This window comes from Pseudophryne corroboree, chromosome 11, assembly GCF_028390025.1.
Source record: "Pseudophryne corroboree isolate aPseCor3 chromosome 11, aPseCor3.hap2, whole genome shotgun sequence".
Lineage (NCBI taxonomy): Eukaryota > Metazoa > Chordata > Amphibia > Anura > Myobatrachidae > Pseudophryne > Pseudophryne corroboree.
Window position 1 is genome coordinate 339,427,513 of NC_086454.1, and position 19,642 is coordinate 339,447,154.

The following is a 19,642-nucleotide window of genomic DNA, read 5'->3' on the forward strand; positions in this document are numbered from 1 at the left end:
ATCCTACCCCACACTAATTACCCCCATCACCTACACTACCCCTCCTCACCTCCTGATCAGCACCTCCTTCTATTTACTCTCTTCTCTCTGCAGAATATAAACATCTCGTCATCCTACCCCACACTAATTACCCTCATCACCTACACTACCCCTCCTCACCTCCTGATCAGCACCTCCTTCTATTTACTATCTTCTCTCTGCAGAATACAAACGTCTCGTCATCATACCCCACACTAATTACCCCCATCACCTATACTACCCCTCCTCACCTCCTGATCAGCACCTCCTTCTATTTACTCTCTTCTCTCTGCAGAATATAAACGTCTCGTCATCCTACCACACACTAATTACCCCCATCACCTACACTACCCCTCCTCACCTCCTGATCAGCACCTCCTTCTGTTTACTCTCTTCTCTCTGCAGAATATAAACATCTCATCATCATACCCCACACTAATTACCCCCATCACCTACACTACCCCTCCTCACCTCCTGATCAGCACCTCCTTCTATTTACTATCTTCTCTCTGCAGAATATTAACGTCTCGTCATCATACCCCACACTAATTACCCCTATCACCTACACTACCCCTTCTCACCTCCTGATCAGCACCTCCTTCTATTTACTCTCTTCTCTCTGCAGAATATAAACGTCTCGTCATCGTACCCCACACTAATTACCCCCATCACCTACACTGCCCCTCCTCACCTCCTGATCAGTACCTCCTTCTATTTACTCTCTTCTCTCTGCAGAATATAAACATCTCATCATCATACCCCACACTAATTACCCCCATCACCTACACTACCCCTCCTCACCTCCTGATCAGCACCTCCTTCTATTTACTCTCTTCTCTCTGCAGAATATAAACGTCTCATCATCATACCCCACACTAATTACCCCCATCACCTACACTACCCCTCTCCTCACCTCCTGATCAGCACCTCCTTCTATTTACTCTCTTCTCTCTGCAGAATATAAACATCTCGTCATCCTACCCCACACTAATTACCCCCATCACCTATGCTACCCCTCCTCACCTCCTGATCAGCACGTCCTTCTATTTACTCTCTTCTCTCTGCAGAATATAAACATCTCGTCATCCTACCCCACACTAATTACCCCCATCACCTACACTACCCCTCTCCTCACCTCCTGATCAGCACCTCCTTCTATTTACTCTCTTCTCTCTGCAGAATATAAACATCTCGTCATCCTACCCCACACTAATTACCCCCATCACCTACACTACCCCATCTCACCTCCTGATCAGCATCTCCTTCTATTTACTATCTTCTCTCTGCAGAATACAAACGTCTCGTCATCATACCCCACACTAATTACCCCCATCACCTACACTACCCCTCCTCACCTCCTGATCAGCACCTCCTTCTATTTACTCTCTTCTCTCTGCAGAATATAAACATCTCATCATCATACCCCACACTAATTACCCCCATCACCTACACTACCCCTCCTGATCAGCACCTCCTTCTATTTACTCTCTTCTCTCTGCAGAATATAAACGTCTCGTCATCATACCCCACACTAATTACCCCCATCACCTACACTACCCCTCCTCACCTCCTGATCAGCACCTCCTTCTATTTACTCTCTTCTCTCTGCAGAATATAAACGTCTCATCATCATACCCCACACTAATTACCCCCATCACCTACACTACCCCTCCTCACCTCCTGATCAGCACCTCCTTCTATTTACTCTCTTCTCTCTGCAGATTATAAACATCTCGTCATCCTACCCCACACTAATTACCCCCATCACCTATGCTACCCCTCCTCACCTCCTGATCAGCACGTCCTTCTATTTACGCTCTTCTCTCTGCAGAATATAAACATCTCGTCATCCTACCCCACACTAATTACCCCCATCACCTACACTACCCCCCTCCTCACCTCCTGATCAGCACCTCCTTCTATTTACTCTCTTCTCTCTGCAGAATATAAACGTCTCGTCATCCTACCACACACTAATTACCCCCATCACCTACACTGCCCCTCCTCACCTCCTGATCAGCACCTCCTTCTATTTACTCTCTTCTCTCTGCAGAATATAAACGTCTCATCATCATACCCCACACTAATTACCCCCATCACCTACACTACCCCTCCTCACCTCCTGATCAGCACCTCCTTCTATTTACTCTCTTCTCTCTGCAGAATATAAACGTCTCATCATCATACCCCACACTAATTACCCCCATCACCTACACTGCCCCTCCTCACCTCTTGATCAGCACCTCCTTCTATTTACTCTCTTCTCTCTGCAGAATATAAACGTCTCGTCATCATACCCCACACTAATTACCTCCATCACCTACACTACCCCTCCTCACCTCCTGATCAGCACCTCCTTCTATTTACTCTCTTCTCTCTGCAGAATATAAACGTCTCGTCATCCTACCCCACACTAATTACCCCCATCACCTACACTGCCCCTCCTCACCTCCTGATCAGCACCTCCTTCTATTTACTCTCTTCTCTCTGCAAAATATAAACGTCTCATCATCATACCCCACACTAATTACCCCCATCACCTACACTACCCCCCTCCTCACCTCCTGATCAACACCTCCTTCTATTTACTCTCTTCTCTCTGCAGAATATAAACATCTCGTCATCCTACCACACACTAATTACCTCCATCACCTACACTACCCCTCCTCACCTCCTGATCAGTACCTCCTTCTATTTACTCTCTTCTCTCTGCACAATATAAACGTCTCGTCATCATACCCCACACTAATTACCCCCATCACCTACACTGCCCCTCCTCACCTCCTGATCAGCACCTCCTTCTATTTACTCTCTTCTCTCTGCAAAATATAAACGTCTCATCATCATACCCCACACTAATTACCCCCATCACCTACACTACCCCCCCTCCTCACCTCCTGATCAGCAACTCCTTCTATTTACTCTCTTCTCTCTGCAGAATATAAACGTCTCGTCATCCTACCACACACTAATTACCCCCATCACCTACACTGCCCCATCTCACCTCCTGATCAGCACCTCCATCTATTTACTCTCTTCTCTCTGCAGAATATAAACGTCTCGTCATCATACCCCACACTAATTACCCTCATCACCTACACTGCCCCTCCTCACCTCCTGATCAGCACCTCCTTCTATTTACTCTCTTCTCTCTGCAGAATATAAATGTCTCATCATCATACCCCACACTAATTACCCCCATCACCTACACTACCCCTCCTCACCTCCTGATCAGTACCTCCTTCTATTTACTCTCTTCTCTCTGCAAAATATAAATGTCTCATCATCATACCCCACACTAATTACCCCCATCACCTACACTACCCCCCTCCTCACCTCCTGATCAGCACCTCCTTCTATTTACTCTCTTCTCTCTGCAAAATATAAATGTCTCATCATCATACCCCACACTAATTACCCCCATCACCTACACTAACCCCCCTCCTCACCTCCTGATCAGCAACTCCTTCTATTTACTCTCTTCTCTCTGCAGAATATAAACATCTCGTCATCCTACCACACACTAATTACCCCCATCACCTACACTAACCCCCCTCCTCACCTCCTGATCAGCAACTCCTTCTATTTACTCTCTTCTCTCTGCAGAATATAAACGTCTCGTCATCCTACTACACACTAATTACCCCCATCACCTACACTGCCCCTCCTCACCTCCTGATCAGCACCTCCTTCTATTTACTCTCTTCTCTCTGCAGAATATAAACATCTCGTCATCCTACCACACACTAATTACCCCCATCACCTACACTACCCCTCCTCACCTCCTGATCAGCACCTCCTTCTATTTACTCTCTTCTCTCTGCAGAATATAAACGTCTCATCATCATACCCCACACTAATTACCCCCATCACCTACACTACCCCCCACCTCACCTCCTGATCAGCACCTCCTTCTATTTACTCTCTTCTCTCTGCAGAATATAAACATCTCGTCATCGTACCCCACACTAATTACCCCCATCACCTACACTACCCCTCCTCACCTCCTGATCAGTACCTCCTTCTATTTACTCTCTCCTCTCTGCAGAATATAAACATCTCGTCATCATACCCCACACTAATTACCCCCATCACCTACACTACCCCTCCTCACCTCCTGATCAGTACCTCCTTCTATTTACTCTCTTCTCTCTGCAGAATATAAACGTCTCGTCATCATACCCCACACTAATTACCCCCATCACCTACACTACCCCTCCTCACCTCCTGATCAGTACCTCCTTCTATTTACTCTCGTCTCTCTGCAGAATATAAACGTCTCGTCATCCTACCACACACTAATTACCCCCATCACCTACACTACCCCTCTCCTCACCTCCTGATCAGCACCTCCTTCTATTTACTCTCTTCTCTCTGCAGAATATAAACGTCTCGTCATCATACCCCACACTAATTACCCCCATCACATACACTACCCCTCCTCACCTCCTGATCAGTACCTCCTTCTATTTACTCTCTTCTCTCTGCAGAATATAAACGTCTCGTCATCATACCCCACACTAATTACCCCCATCACCTACACTACCCCTCCTCACCTCCTGATCAGCACCTCCTTCTATTTACTCTCTTCTCTCTGCAGAATATAAACGTCTCGTCATCATACCCCACACTAATTACCCCCATCACCTACACTACCCCTCCTCACCTCCTGATCAGTACCTCCTTCTATTTACTCTCTTCTCTCTGCAGAATATAAACGTCTCGTCATCAAACCCCACACTAATTACCCCCATCATCTACACTACCCCTCCTCACCTCCTGATCAGCACCTCCTTCTATTTACTCTCTTCTCTCTGCAGAATATAAACGTCTCGTCATCAAACCCCACACTAATTACCCCCATCACCTACACTACCCCTCTCCTCACCTCCTGATCAGTACCTCCTTCTATTTACTCTCTTCTCTCTGCAGAATATAAACGTCTCATCATCATACCCCACACTAATTACCCCCATCACCTACACTACCCCTCCTCACCTCCTGATCAGCACCTCCTTCTATTTACTCTCTTCTCTCTGCAGAATATAAACGTCTCGTCATCATACCCCACACTAATTACCCCCATCACCTACACTACCCCTCCTCACCTCCTGATCAGTACCTCCTTCTATTTACTCTCTTCTCTCTGCAGAATATAAACATCTCGTCATCATACCCCACACTAATTACCCCCATCACCTACACTACCCCTCCTCACCTCCTGATCAGCACCTCCTTCTATTTACTCTCTTCTCTCTGCAGAATATAAACGCGCTCGTCATGAGATAAAGAAGAAATCATCTGATACACTAAAGCTACAGAAAAAAGCTCGTAAAGGTGAATCTGAGCTCACAATCTAACACTTGTGTTACTGCCATGTACAAACGTGCGTTGTGAATGGAGGCTAGATCCAGTATCATCCAGACATTTTCTTTCCGTTACTAATCAACTGGGAATGAAACAATGAGAGATGAATGTATGAGGTACATGTAACATGTGTGAGATATGTGTAACCTGTACGAGATGCCTGTAACATGTGAGATACATGTAACATGTGTGAGATACGTGTAACCTGTGAGATATGTGTAACATGTGTAAGATACTGTACGTGTAACATGTGAGATATGTGTAACATTTGTAAGATACGTGTATCATGTGTGAGATACGTGTAACATGTGTGAAATATGTGTAACATTTGCGAGACGCCTGTAAAATGTGAGATACATGTATCCTGTGTGAGATACGTGTAACCTGTGTGAGATACGTGTAACCTTTGTGTGATATGTGTAACTTGTGTGAGATATGGGTAACCTGTGTGAGATATGTGTAACTTGCGTGAGATACATGTAACATGTGTGAGATACGTGTAACTTATGTGAGATACATGTAACTTACGTGAGATATGTTTAATGTGTGTGAGGTACATGTAACCTGTATGAGATACGTGTAACATGTGTAAGATACTTGTAACATGTCTGAGATATGTGTAACATGTGTGTGATGTGTGAGATATGTGTAACATGTCTGAGATATATGTAGCATGTCTGAGGTATGAGTAACATATCTGAGATATGGGAAACGTGTTAGATACGTGTAACATGTGCGATACATGTAACATGTCTGAGTTACGTGTGGCAAGTGTGAGATGCATGTATCATGGGAGGTACGTGTAACGTGTGAGATACGTGTAACCTGTGCGAGATGCCTGTAACATGTGTGAGTTATGTGTGAGATATGTGTAACATGTGTGAGATACGTTTAACCTGTTTGAGATATGTGTAACGTGTGAGATACATGTAACCTGTTTGAGATATGTGTAACCTGTGTGAGATACGTGTGACCAGTGTGAGATACATGTAACTTGCGTGAGAAACATGTACTTGTAACTTGCGTGAGATACGTGTAACATGTGAGATACGTGTAATATGTGTGAGGCATATTTGACGTGTGTGAGATACATGTAATCTGTGTGAGTACGTGTAACATGTCTTAGATACGTGTAACATATCAGAGATACAGGTAACATGTGTGAGATATTTGTAATATGTGTGATACCTGTAAGATGTCTGAGATACGTGTAACCTGTGTGAGGTACGTGTAACATGTGAGGTACGTGTAACATATGTGAGTTACGTATATCATGTCTGAGAAATATGTGACATGTGAGATACATGTAACATGTCAGAGATAAATGTAACATGTCAGATACATATAACATGTCTGAGATACATATAACATGTCTGAGATGTGTGTAACATATGTGAGATACATGTAATGTGAGAGATACGTGTAACATGTGTGAGGTACATGTGACATGTGTGAGATGCATGTGACATGTGTGAGATATGTGTAACCTGTGTGAGATGCATGTAACATATGTGGGGTACATGTAACATGTGAGTTACATGTATCATGTCTGAGAAATGTGTAACATGTGAGACATGAGATACATATAACATGTGCGAGATACGTTTGACATGTGTAAGATACATGTGATATGTGTGAGATGCGTGTGACATGTGTAACATGCAATATACATGTAACGTGTGATATATGTTTAATGTGTGTGAGATACATATATATTGTGTGAGATACGTGTAACATGTCTGAGATACATGTGAGATATGTGTAACATGTTTGCGATACGTGTAACTTGCGTGATATACTTGTGAGATATGTGTAACATGTTTGAGATATATGTAACTTGCGTGATATACATGCAACGTGTGAGATACATGTAACTTACGTGAGATATGTTTAATGTGTGTGAGATACATGTAACCTGTGTGAGATACTTGCATCATGTGTAAGATACTTGTAACCTGTCTGAGATATGTGTAACATGTCTGAGGTACGTGTGTGATGTTTGAGATATGTGTAACATGTCTGAGATACATGTAGCATGTCTGAGATATGTGCACCATATCTGAGATACGGGAAACGTGTGAGATACATGTAACATGTCTGAGATACGTGTGACAGGTGTGAGATACGTTTAAGCTGTGTTAGATGCATGTAACATATGTGAGGTACGTGTGAGATATGTGTAACATGTGTGAGATACGTGTAACCTGTTTGAGATATGTGTAACATGTGTGAGATACGTGTAACCTGTTTCAGATATGTGTAACCTGTGTGAGATACGTGTAACTTGCGTGAGATACATGTAACGTGTGAGATACGTGTAACATGTGTAAGGTAGGTGTGATGTGTGTGAGATACATGTAACATGTGTGCGTACGCGTAACATATCTTAGATACATGTAACATGTCTAAGATACTTGTAACATATTGTTGTGTGTGACATGTGAGATACATGTAGCATGTCTGAGATACTTGTAACATATTGGAGATACAGGTAACGTGTGAGATATGTGTAATATGTATGATACGTGTAGCTTGTCTGAGATACATGTAACGTGTGTGATGCATGTAACGTGATATATTTGTAACCTGTGTGAGATGCATGTAACATATGTGAGGTACGTGTAACATGTGAGATACGTGTATCATGTCTGAGAAATGTGTAACGTGAGATACATGTAACATGTCTGAGATACCTATAACATGTCTGAGATGTGTGTATCATATGTGAGATACGTGTATCCAGTGTGAGATACATGTAACATGAGTGAGATAAGTGAAACATGTGTAAGATACGTGTAACATTTGTGAGATATGTGTAACCTGTGCGAGATGCCTGTAAAATGTGAGATACATGTTACATGTGTGAGATACGTGTAACCTGTGTGAGCTTCGTGTAACCTTTGTCTGATATTTGTAACTTGTGTGAGATACATCTAACCTGTGTGAGATACGTGTAACTTGCGTGAGATACATGAAACTTGTGTGAGATACGTGTAACTTGCATGAGATACATGTAACATGTGTGAGATACATGTAACTTACGTGAGATATGTTTAATGTGTGTGAGATACATGTAACCTGTGTGAGAAACGTGTAACGTGTAAGATACTTGTAACATGTCTGAGATATGTGTAACATGTCTGAGATACGTGTGTGATGTGTAAGATATGTGTAACATGTCTGAGATACGTGTAGCATGTCTGAGATATGTGTAACATATCTGAGATACTGGAAACGTGTGCGATACATGTAACATGTCTGAGTTACGTGTGGCAAGTGTGAGATACGTTTAACCTGTGTGAGATGCATGTAACATGGGAGGTATGTGTAACATGTGTGATACGTGTAACATGTTTGATATACATGTGACAAGTGTGAGATACGTTTATCCTATGTGAGATGCTTGTAACGTGTGAGGTACGTGTAACCTGTGCGAGATGTCTGTAACATGTGAGATACGTGTAACATGTGTGAGATATGTGAGATACGTGTATCCTGTTTGAGATTTGTGTAACATGTGTGAGATACGTGTAACCTGTTTGAGATATGTGTAACCTGTGTGAGATACGTATAACTTGTGTTAGATACATGTAATTTGCGTGAGATACGTGTAACGTGAGAGATACGTGTAACATGTATGAGGTATGTTTGACTTGTGTGAGATACATGCAACCTGTGTGAGTACGTGTAACATGTCTTAGATATGTGTAACATGTCTGAGGTTTGTTTAACATGTCTGAGATACGCATGTGACATGTGAGATATGTGTAGCATGTCTGAGATACGTGTAACATATCAGAGATACAGTTACCATGTGAGATACCTGTAATATGTGTGATACGTGTAAGATGTCTGAGATATGTGTAACATGTGTAAGATGCATGTAACACGTGATATAAGTGTAACCTGTGTGAGATGCATGTAACATATGTGAGGTACGTGTAACATATGTGAGTTATGTGTATCATGTCTAAGAAACATGTAAAATACATGTGAGATGTCAGAGATACATATAACATGTCTGAGATGTGTGTAACAAATGTGAGATACGTGTAACATGTGTGAGATACATGTGACATGTGTGAGCTACATGTAAATTGTGTGATATACGTGTAACATGTCAGAGATATGTGTAACATGGGTGAGATACGTGTAACATGAGTAAGATTCGTGTAACCTGTGTGAGATTCATATAACCTGTGTGAGATACGTGTAACATGTGTGAGATATGTGTAACTTCCATGAGATATGTGTAATGTATGTGAGATACATGGAACCTGTGTGAGATACGTGTAACATGTCTGAGATATGTGTAACATGTCTGAGATATGTGTAACATGTCTGGGATATGTGTAACATGTCTGAGATACGTGTTACATAGCTGAGAGACGGGGTAACGTGTGATATGTATAACATGTCTGAGATACGTGTAACAAGTTTGAGATACATGTAACATGTCTGAGATATGTGTGTGACGTATGAGATACGTGTAACATATCTGAGATATGTGTAACATAGTTGAGATACGGGGTAACGTGGGATATGTGTAACATGTCTGAGATACGTGTAACATGTGTGAGATGCGTGTAACATGATATACGTGTAACATGTCTGAGATATGTGTAACATAGTTGAGATACGGGGTAACGTGGGATATGTGTAACATGTCTGAGATACGTGTAACATGTGTGAGATGCGTGTAACATGATATACGTGTAACCTGTGTGAGATACATGTAACATGTGAGGTATGTGTAACATGTGAGATATATGTTACATGTGTGAGATTCATGTAACGTGTGAGATATGTGTAACATGTGTACCATATGTGTAACATGTGTGAGACAGGTGTAACATGTTTGAGATACGTGTACCATGTGTGAGATATGTGTAACATATCTGAGATACGGATAAAGGGCCTAATTCAGACCTGATCGCTGTTGTGCAAATTCGCAAAGAAGTCCAGGACCAGAGCATTTTGTACCTAATGGAGCGGGTCATGTTGAAGGGTATGTTACTGTAACCATGGAAACCTAGCACAGTGTGGGTGTTACTGTAACCATGGAAACCTGGCACAGTGTGGGTGTTACTGTAACCATGGAAACCTAGCACAGTGTGGGTGTTACTGTAACCATGGAAACCTAGCACAGTGTGGGCATTACTATATCCATGGAAACCTGGCACACTGTAACCATGGAAATGTTGAACAATGTGGGTGTTACTGTAACCATGGAAACCTGGCACAATGTGGATGTTACTGTAACCATGGAAATGTTGAACAATGTAGGCGTTACTGTATCCATGGAAACCTGGCACAATGTGGGTGTTACTGTAACCATGGAAATGTTGAACAATGTGGGTGTTACTGTAACCATGGAAACCGTGCACAGTGTGGGTGTTACTGTAACCATGGAAACCTGGCGCATTGTGGGTGTTGCTGTAACCATGGAAATGTTGAACAATGTGGGTGTGACTGTATCCATGGAAACCTGGCACAGTGTGGGTGTTACTGTAACCATGGAAACCCTGCACAATATGGGTGTTACTGTGAGGCAGCACGGATGGTGTAGTGGTAAGCATTACTTCCTCAAAGCACTGAGGTTGTGGGTTCGATTTCCACTACGGCCCTAACTGTGTGGAGTTTGTATATTCTCCCCGTGCTTGCGTGGGTCTTCTCTGGGTACTCTGGTTTTCTCCCACAATCTAAAAATATACTGGTAGGTTAATTGGCTCCTGACAAAAACGAACCCTAGTGTGAATTGCGGGTGCATGTACATGTGGCAGGGAATATAGAGTGTAAGCTCCACCGGGGCAGGGACTGATGTGAATGGCCAAAATATTCTCTATACAGCGCTGCGGAATATGTGTGCGCTATATACATAAGTGGTATTAAATAACCATGGAAACCTTGCACAGTGAGGATGTTAGTAAGGCCAAGAAATCTAGATTCAGACCTTGGCCCCGCCACTCCCGGAATACAGGGGTGACACGCTCCGGTTTCCGGCAACGCTGGCCACCCCCAGAACGCCTCTGCTCCTCAATCAGGCAAAGGCTACCTGTGCAGTTTTGCGATAATCGGGAAACTGCGCAGGGGATGACAGTAGTGAATGAGCCCCACTTAGCACACCCTGTCTATCTGCCCGTTTCCTGCCTGTTGCATGCCTCTGTTCTGGGTCTAGCTGGGGGAGGGTGATCAGTTTGGGGTGTCTCTACTTGCCTGCCTATCTCTCACTAATTGTCTCTCCTTTTCTCTTGCATCGCCTTCCTTCCTATAGAAGTCATAGGTAAGTGACGTTTCTGTGTATTGTATAGAGCGGGTGTAGTCACCGGCTAGTACCTCTGTATACACCTCACAGCCCGCCGCCATTTTATACAATGCTGCATAGTGTCCCTGAGCGGTAAGGAGAAGGCACTGAAAGAAACCTGCTATCACACTGTGGGGGAGGTGTATCAAAGCGTGGAGAGAGATAGAGTACCAACCAATCAGCTCCTAGCTGCCATGTCACATGCTGTGTTTGGAAAATGACAGGAGCTGACTGGCTAGTGCTTTATCTCGCTCCCTTTATCTCTCTCCAAGCTTTGACACTTCTCCCCCTACCTGTTTATATACATATAAATCATACTGATATCTGACACCTCTCCCCCAAAACGCAGGAACGCCCACATCACTGCTGGTGGTTTTATACGCTGCGCAACGTGATCAGCCCCAAACATCCCCATTTCCCCGCACACCAGTAGAAGGTGGAGAGTAATCCTCTGTGTAACGCCCCATACAAGACAGTCCGCCCTATATTACATCCCCAGTGACTTAGTCCCTGTTTCCGGGCAATGGGGAAGTCGCTGTTCTGTAATCTCACCTCTGTATGAATAAGATGGAAATGTAAACCTGTGATATGATTGGCTGATACCACACTGATATTATCCTGGTGAGCTGGAGGGAGCAGGGGGCGCGCTCAGATGAGCGATGTTCACTCCAGGTTCCACTAGAAATCCCTAGTGTAGCCTATACAATCTATAGTCGCGGCAATGATTACCATCGCACCGATCGCCAGCATACGGTAGGCCTTATCGTGAGCAGGTTGGAATGATCCCGTACGTGTCACCATAAGCCCTGCCCTGAGCGATGCAAGTGGCCTCATTGTATACAGGTTTCTGACTTCAAATACCCTCATTCCTCCTAGTCAGAAATCTCTTATTTTCCCTTCAGAATTTGTTCATAAAACGCACATTTATCTCTATGCAAGAAAGAATCATCCGAGAGAATTTTACGGGGCAAGTCGGGCGGATACAGGGGTGGAGTGTTACTACATAGCAGGAGTTGGCGGAACTAGGGAACGTCCCTGGAAAATGGTCCCAACACACATACATTTCTTTGCGCACCCCCGTTACCTCCCCCAAATGCAGACTACCTGTCACTCACTCTGCGAGGACTGAGCACACAACAGTGTGTAGTGAGGACTCAGCACACGTCAGTGTGTAGTGAGGACTGAGCACATGTCAGTGTGTAGTGAGGACTGAGCACACGTCTGTATGTAGTGAGTACTGAGCACACAACAGTGTGTAGTGAGGACTGAGCATACAACCGTATGTAGTGAGGACTGAGCACACAACAGTGTGTAGTAAGGACTGAGTGAACGTCAGTGTATAGTGAGGATTGAGCACACGTCTGTATGTAGTGAGGACGGAGCACATGTCAGTGTGTACTGAGGACTGAGCACACAACAGTGTGTAGTGAGGACGGAGCACATGTCAGTGTGTACTGAGGACTGAGCACACAACAGTGTGTAGTGAGGACTGAGCACACGTCAGTGTGTAGTGAGGACTGAATACATGAGTGAGGACTGAGCACACGTCAGTGTGTAGTGAGGACTGAGCACACGTCACTGTGTAGTGAAGACTGAGCACATGTCAGTGTGTTGTGAGGACTGAGCACACGTCAGTGTGTAGTGAGGACTGAGCACACAACTGTATGTAGTGAGGACTTAGCACACGTCAGTGTGTAGTGAGGACTGAGTGAACGTCAGTGTATAGTGAGAAATGAGCACACGTCTGTATGTAGTGAGGACGGAGCACATGTCAGTGTGTACTGAGGACCGAGCACACAACAGTGTGTAGTGAGGACTGAGCACATGTCAATGTGTAGTGAGGACTGAGCACACGTCAGTGTGTAGTGAGGACTGAGCACACGTCAGTGTGTAGTGAGGACTGAGCACACGTCAGTGTGTAGTGAGGACTGACCACACGTCAGTGTGTAGTGAGGACTGAGCACACGTCAGTGTGTAGTGAGGACTGAGCACACGTCACTGTGTAGTGAGGACTGAGCATACGAGAGAGGACGGAGCACATGTCAGTGTGTAGTGAGGACTGAGCACACAACAGTGTGTAGTGAGGACTGAGCACGTCAGTGTATAGTGAGAAATGAGCACACGTCTGTATGTAGTGAGGACGGAGCACATGTCAGTGTGTACTGAGGACTGAGCACACAACAGTGTGTAGTGAGGACTGAGCACATGTCAATGTGTAGTGAGGACTGAGCACACGTCAGTGTGTAGTGAGAACTGACCACACGTCTGTGTGTAGTGAGGACTGACCACACGTCAGTGTATAGTGAGGACTGAGCATACGAGAGAGGACGGAGCACATGTCAGTGTGTAGTGAGGACTGAGCACACAACAGTGTAGTGAGGACTGAGCACATGTCAATGTAGTGAGGACTGAGCACACGTCAGTGTGTAGTGAGGACTGAGCACACGTCAGTGTGTAGTGAGGGCTGAGCACATGTCAATGTGTAGTGAGGACTGAGCACACGTCAGTGTGTAGTGAGGACTGAGCACACGTCTGTGTGTAGTGAGGACTGAGCACACGTCTGTGTGTAGTGAGGACTGAGCACACGTCTGTGTGTAGTGAGGACTGAGCACACGTCTGTGTGTAGTGAGTACTGAGCACACGTCACTGTGTAGTGAGGACTGAGCATACGAGAGAGGACGGAGCACATGTCAGTGTGTAGTGAGGACTGAGCACACAACAGTGTGTAGTGAGGACTGAGCACGTCAGTGTGTAGTGAGGACTGAACACACGTCAGTGTTTAGTGAGAACTGAGCACACATCAGTGGGTAGTGAGGACTGAGCACACGTCAGTGTGTAGTGAGGACTGAGCACACGTCAATGTGTAGTGAGGACTGAGCACACGTCAGTGTGTAGTGAGGACTGAGCACACGTCAATGTGTATTGAGGACTGAGCACACGTCAGTGTGTAGTGAGGACTGAGCACACGTCAGTGTGTAGTGAGGACTGAGCACACGTCAGTGTGTAGTGAGGACTGAGCACACGTGAGTGTGTAGTGAGGACTGAGCACACGTGAGTGTGTAGTGAGGACTGAGCACACGTCAGTGTGTAGTGAGGACTGAGCACACGTCAGTGTGTAGTGAGGACTGAGCACACGTCAGTGTGTAGTGAGGACTGAGCACATAGTGTGTAGTGAGGACTGAGCACACGTCAGTGTATTGTGAGGACTGAGCACACAACAGTCTGTAGTGAGAACTGAGCACACGTCAGTGTGTAGTGAGGACTGAGCACACATCTGTATGCAATGAGGACTGAGCACACGTCTGTATGTAGTGAGGACTGAGCACACGTCAGTGTATAGTGAGGACTGAGCACACATCAGTGTATAGTGAGGACTAAGCACACATCAGTGTATAGTGAGGACTGAGCACACGTCATTGTATAGTGAGGACTGAGCACACGTCAGTGTATAACGAGGACTGATCACACGTCAGTGTATAGTGAAGACTGAGCACACATCTGTGTTATTTCCACAATGTCCTCACAAACTATGAGAAGTGTCTTATTTCTCGGGAGTGCTGTGAATAGTTTGAGGAACAGAGTGTTAGCTCTTAGTGACCAATTTGCTTTGTTTATCATGTAGGGAAGGGTGACTTACAACCCCAGCTGGACCATGCTCTTCAAGATGTAAATGACATGTACCTGCTACTGGAGGAGACAGAGAAGCAGGCCGTCCGCAGGGCGCTAATCGAGGAGCGCGGGCGCTTCTGTACTTTTATTGCACTTTTGCAGCCTGTGGTGGTGAGTACTCATATACAGTAACTGCCATAGCTACTAAGGGCAAATTCCCTTTACAGCCATATCTACTAAGGACAAATTCACTTTACAGTCATATCTACTAAGGACAAATTCACTTTACAGTCATATCTACTAAGGACAAATTCACTTTACAGTCATATCTACTAAGGACAAATTCATTTTATAACCATTTCTAATAAGGGCAAATTCACATACAGCCATATCTACTAAGGGCAAATTCATATCACAGCTGTATCTACTAAGGGCAAATTCACATTTCTCTTACGTCCTAGGGGATACTGGGAATCCATTTAGTACCATGGGGTATAGACGGGTCCACTGGGAGCCTTGGGCACTTTAAGAATTTGATAGTGTGCGCTGGCTGCTCCCTCTATGCCCCTCCTACCAGACTCAGTTTAGAAAATGTGCCCGAAGGAGCCGGTCACGTCTCTGGAAGCTCCTGAAGAGTTTTCTGCATTTATTTTATATGTTTGTTATTTTCAGGCAGGTCTGGATGGCAGCAGCCTGCCTGCTTCGTGGGACTTAGGGGGAAGAAAATGGCCCAACCTCTCTCAGGGTTAATGGTCCCGTTCCCCTCTGACAGGACACTAGCTCCTGAGGGAACTATTCACAAGCCCCACCACAGCGAGCGTTCATTCCCGCAGCTCGCCGCCACCCCTAACAGAGCCAGAAAAAAGAAGAGTGGTGAGTACTAAGCCGGCGTCCTGGTTAGCAGGTCGCCTGGCCATTATGGCGGCATGAGGGTACGGGGCAGACTGCGTCTCCCGCTGTGTAAGGACACAGACGCTGAACAGCGGACACGGGCCCTCATTCCGAGTCGTTCGCTCGGTATTTTTCATCGCATCGCAATGAAAATCCGCTTAGTACGCATGCGCAATATTCGCACTGCGACTGCGCCAAGTAATTTAACAATGAAGATAGTATTTTTACTCACGGCTTTTTCATCGCTCCGGCGATCGTAATGTGATTGACAGGAAATGGGTGTTACTGGGCGGAAACACGGCGTTTTATGGGCGTGTGGTTGAAAACGCTACCGTTTCCGGAAAAAACGCAGGAGTGGCTGGAGAAACGGGGGAGTGTCTGGGCGAACGCTGGGTGTGTTTGTGACGTCAAACCAGGAACGACAAGCACTGAACTGATCGCACAGGCAGAGTAAGGTTGAAGTTACTCAGAAACTGCTCAGTAGTTTGTAATCGCAATATTGCGATTACATCGGTCGCAATTTTAAGAAGCTAAGATACACTCCCAGTAGGCGTAGGCTTAGCGTGTGTAACTCTGCTAAATTCGCCTTGCGACCGATCAACTCGGAATGAGGGCCACAGTACCCAGACTGGCAACAAAGCTATAAAAGGAGTCTGTCTCCATATTATGCACTCAGACACAAACAGCCAGTATAAAAAAGAGCGGGAAGACCACGCGCCATTGGAGGGGCAGGGCTTCACTATGAGCGGACCCAGCAACTCACCAGCGCCATTTTCCCTCTGCAGCTGAAACAGACGCTGACTGACAGGGACGCGCAGCTCCTCCGGAGAGACTCCAGATTACCTCAGCGGTACCAGGGGGTCATAGCAGGGGGGAAGCGGTTATTAGTGTACCAAGTCCCTAATCTAGGTACTTAGTCTGCGACCCGGCTAAGCTTGGCATTAGCGTTAAGGGCGCCTTGTGCTGGTTCCATACTCCCTCTGTGTCTCCCTGGAAGGGCTCTTTGTGGGTTAATTGTGCATTTAACCTTTTCCTGTATGTGTGTGTGCTGTCACTATACAGTATGTCTGACAAAGAGTGTGTTTCATGTAAGGCACAGTGTTCCTCTTTGCCAGGGGGTTCCCTAGTGTGTACACAATGTAGTGTCCCTTCCCAAGCTAGTGGGGCAGAACCAGCATGGCTGGACTCCATTAAGGGAATGATTTCCACAATTTCTACTAAGTTATCTCGGACCGAGAAAGAGACGCAATACTTAAGACAATCGATGACTGAGTTTCTGAAAAGAGACTCAGTACCCAAACCAGCGTCTCAGTCCCCTGCCATTTGTCCGCAAAACCGTACTTTGGCCCATATCCTGCTGTCTGACTCTGATGATGAGAGTTCAGACATGGAGGAGGGTGAGGTGGACTCAGGGGTGGGGGAGGGTACTCTGTCGCAGGGAATAGAGGCTCTCATATAAGCTATCAGAGAAGTTCTGCATATCCCTGATAAGGTGAGTGAGGAATCTTATTTTAATATAAAAAAAGAAATCCTCAGCCACTTTTCCTGTGTCAAAGGAACTAAAGACCCTGTTTCAAGAAGCTCGGGTTAGTCCTGATAGGAAATTTCAGATCCCTAAAAGGTTGCTATCATCTTTTCCTTTTCATCTTGAGGATAGGGGAAAATGGGAAAATCCACTGACAGTGGATGCATCAGTATCCAGGCTGTCATGAAAAATTGTATTGCCTGTCCTGGGTGCAGCCTCTCTGAAAGACGTGGCTGATCGTAAAATTGAGACCACACTTAAATCCTTGTATACAGCTGCTGGGGTGGCCCAGTAACCCACTATAGCATGTGGATGGATTACAAGAGCCATTGCCAAATGGTCGGGTAACCTAATTGAGGGGTTAGATACCTTACCTCAAGGGGAGATTTGCTCCTTCAAAATATACAGGACTCTGCGAACTTTATGGTGGAAGCTATAAAAGAAATAGGCTTGCTTAATGCACGCACTAAGGCTGTGGCAGTGTCTGCATGCAGGTGTCTATGGCTACGCCAGTGGACTGCGGATGCGGACTCCAGGAAAGACGTGGAAGGCCTACCTTTCACAAGTGATTGTGTGAAGAAAACTACCAAGGTAGAAATGGCGCTGACAGGTGCTGTGAAACCTCCAGCTGCTGAAGACCTTGAAAAAGCTGCTGAAGCAGTGAAACGCGTTGGTGACAAGACTGGGACTTCCAATCTCTGAGATAAGCCTGCAATCCAACTATTGGGAACTGCGGTCCTTGTGGGACAATTCCTTGGAAAGTGTCTGTGAAGGACCCTGCCATGGTCCAACCTTTCCTCTGTAGTACCAGCACGGGAAAATCCAACCAGTAAGAGGATCTCCATTATTCACAGGAGTGCTAACCTTTTGGAGGACTCATTCAAGTGGAACTGGTAATAATGGTACTAAGACTTCCCTAGGAATCAGGCCTTTTCAAATTATTCCCAGCATTTCAAGAAGTTTTTCATGAAATTTTTAGCAGTGTTGCTCTTTGCCCTACTTCAAATCTGGTGTTTTTATTTTTTATCTGTTGCAACAGTAATTTCTCTAACGTCCTAGTGGATGCTGGGAACTCCGTAAGGACCATGGGGAATAGCGGGCTCCGAAGGAGGCTGGGCACTCTAGAAAGATTTATGACTACCTGGTGTGCACTGGCTCCTCCCACTATGACCCTCCTCCAAGCCTCAGTTAGATTTCGTGCCCGGCCGAGGTTGGATGCACACTAGGGGCTCTCCTGAGCCCTTAGAAAGAAAGTATAGATTTAGGTTTTTTATTTTCAGTGAGACCTGCTGGCAACAGGCTCACTGCAGCGAGGGACTAAGGGGAGAAGAAGCGAACTCGCCTGCTTGCAGCCGGATTGGGCTTCTTAGGCTACTGGACACCATTAGCTCCAGAGGGATCGACCGCAGGCCCAGTCCTTGGTGTTCGGTCCCGGAGCCGCGCCGCCGTCCCCCTTACAGAGCCAGAAGCAAGAAGAGGTCCGGAAAAACGGCGGCAGAAGACATCAGTCTTCACCAAGGTAGCGCACCGCACTGCAGCTGTGCGCCATTGCTCCTCATGCACACTTCACACTCCGGTCACTGAGGGTGCAGGGCGCTGGGGGGGGGGGCGCCCTGAGCTGCAATAAAAACACCTTGGCTGGCAAAAATACCACAATATATAGCCCCAGAGGCTATATATGTGGTAAATACCCCTGCCAGAATCCTGGAAAAAGCGGGAGAATAGGCTGCGGAAAAAGGGCGGAGCTATCTCCCTCAGACACACTGGCGCCATTTCTCCTTCACAGATCCGCTGGAAGGAAGCTCCCTGGCTCTCCCCTGCAGTCTACACTTCAGAACAGGGTAAAAACAGAGAGGGGGGGCACTAAATTTAGGCGCAATATATATATATAATAAAAAAGCAGCTATAGGGGACATAACTCAGTTAGT

At 45.6% G+C, this 19,642-nt stretch overlaps 1 protein-coding gene across 2 annotated transcripts in view; it reads left to right on the forward strand.

Annotated features, from left to right (window-relative positions):
* The window catches only part of MTSS2 (MTSS I-BAR domain containing 2), a 178,086-nt gene that overhangs the window by 109,985 nt on the left and 48,459 nt on the right, over positions 1-19,642 (forward strand). For both annotated transcript variants that reach the window (XM_063945862.1, XM_063945861.1), the window contains exons 6-7: positions 5,281-5,355; positions 15,312-15,469. In XM_063945862.1, coding sequence (XP_063801932.1) covers positions 5,281-5,355; positions 15,312-15,469 — 233 coding nt within the window. The remainder of the gene's footprint in view (positions 1-5,280; positions 5,356-15,311; positions 15,470-19,642) is intronic.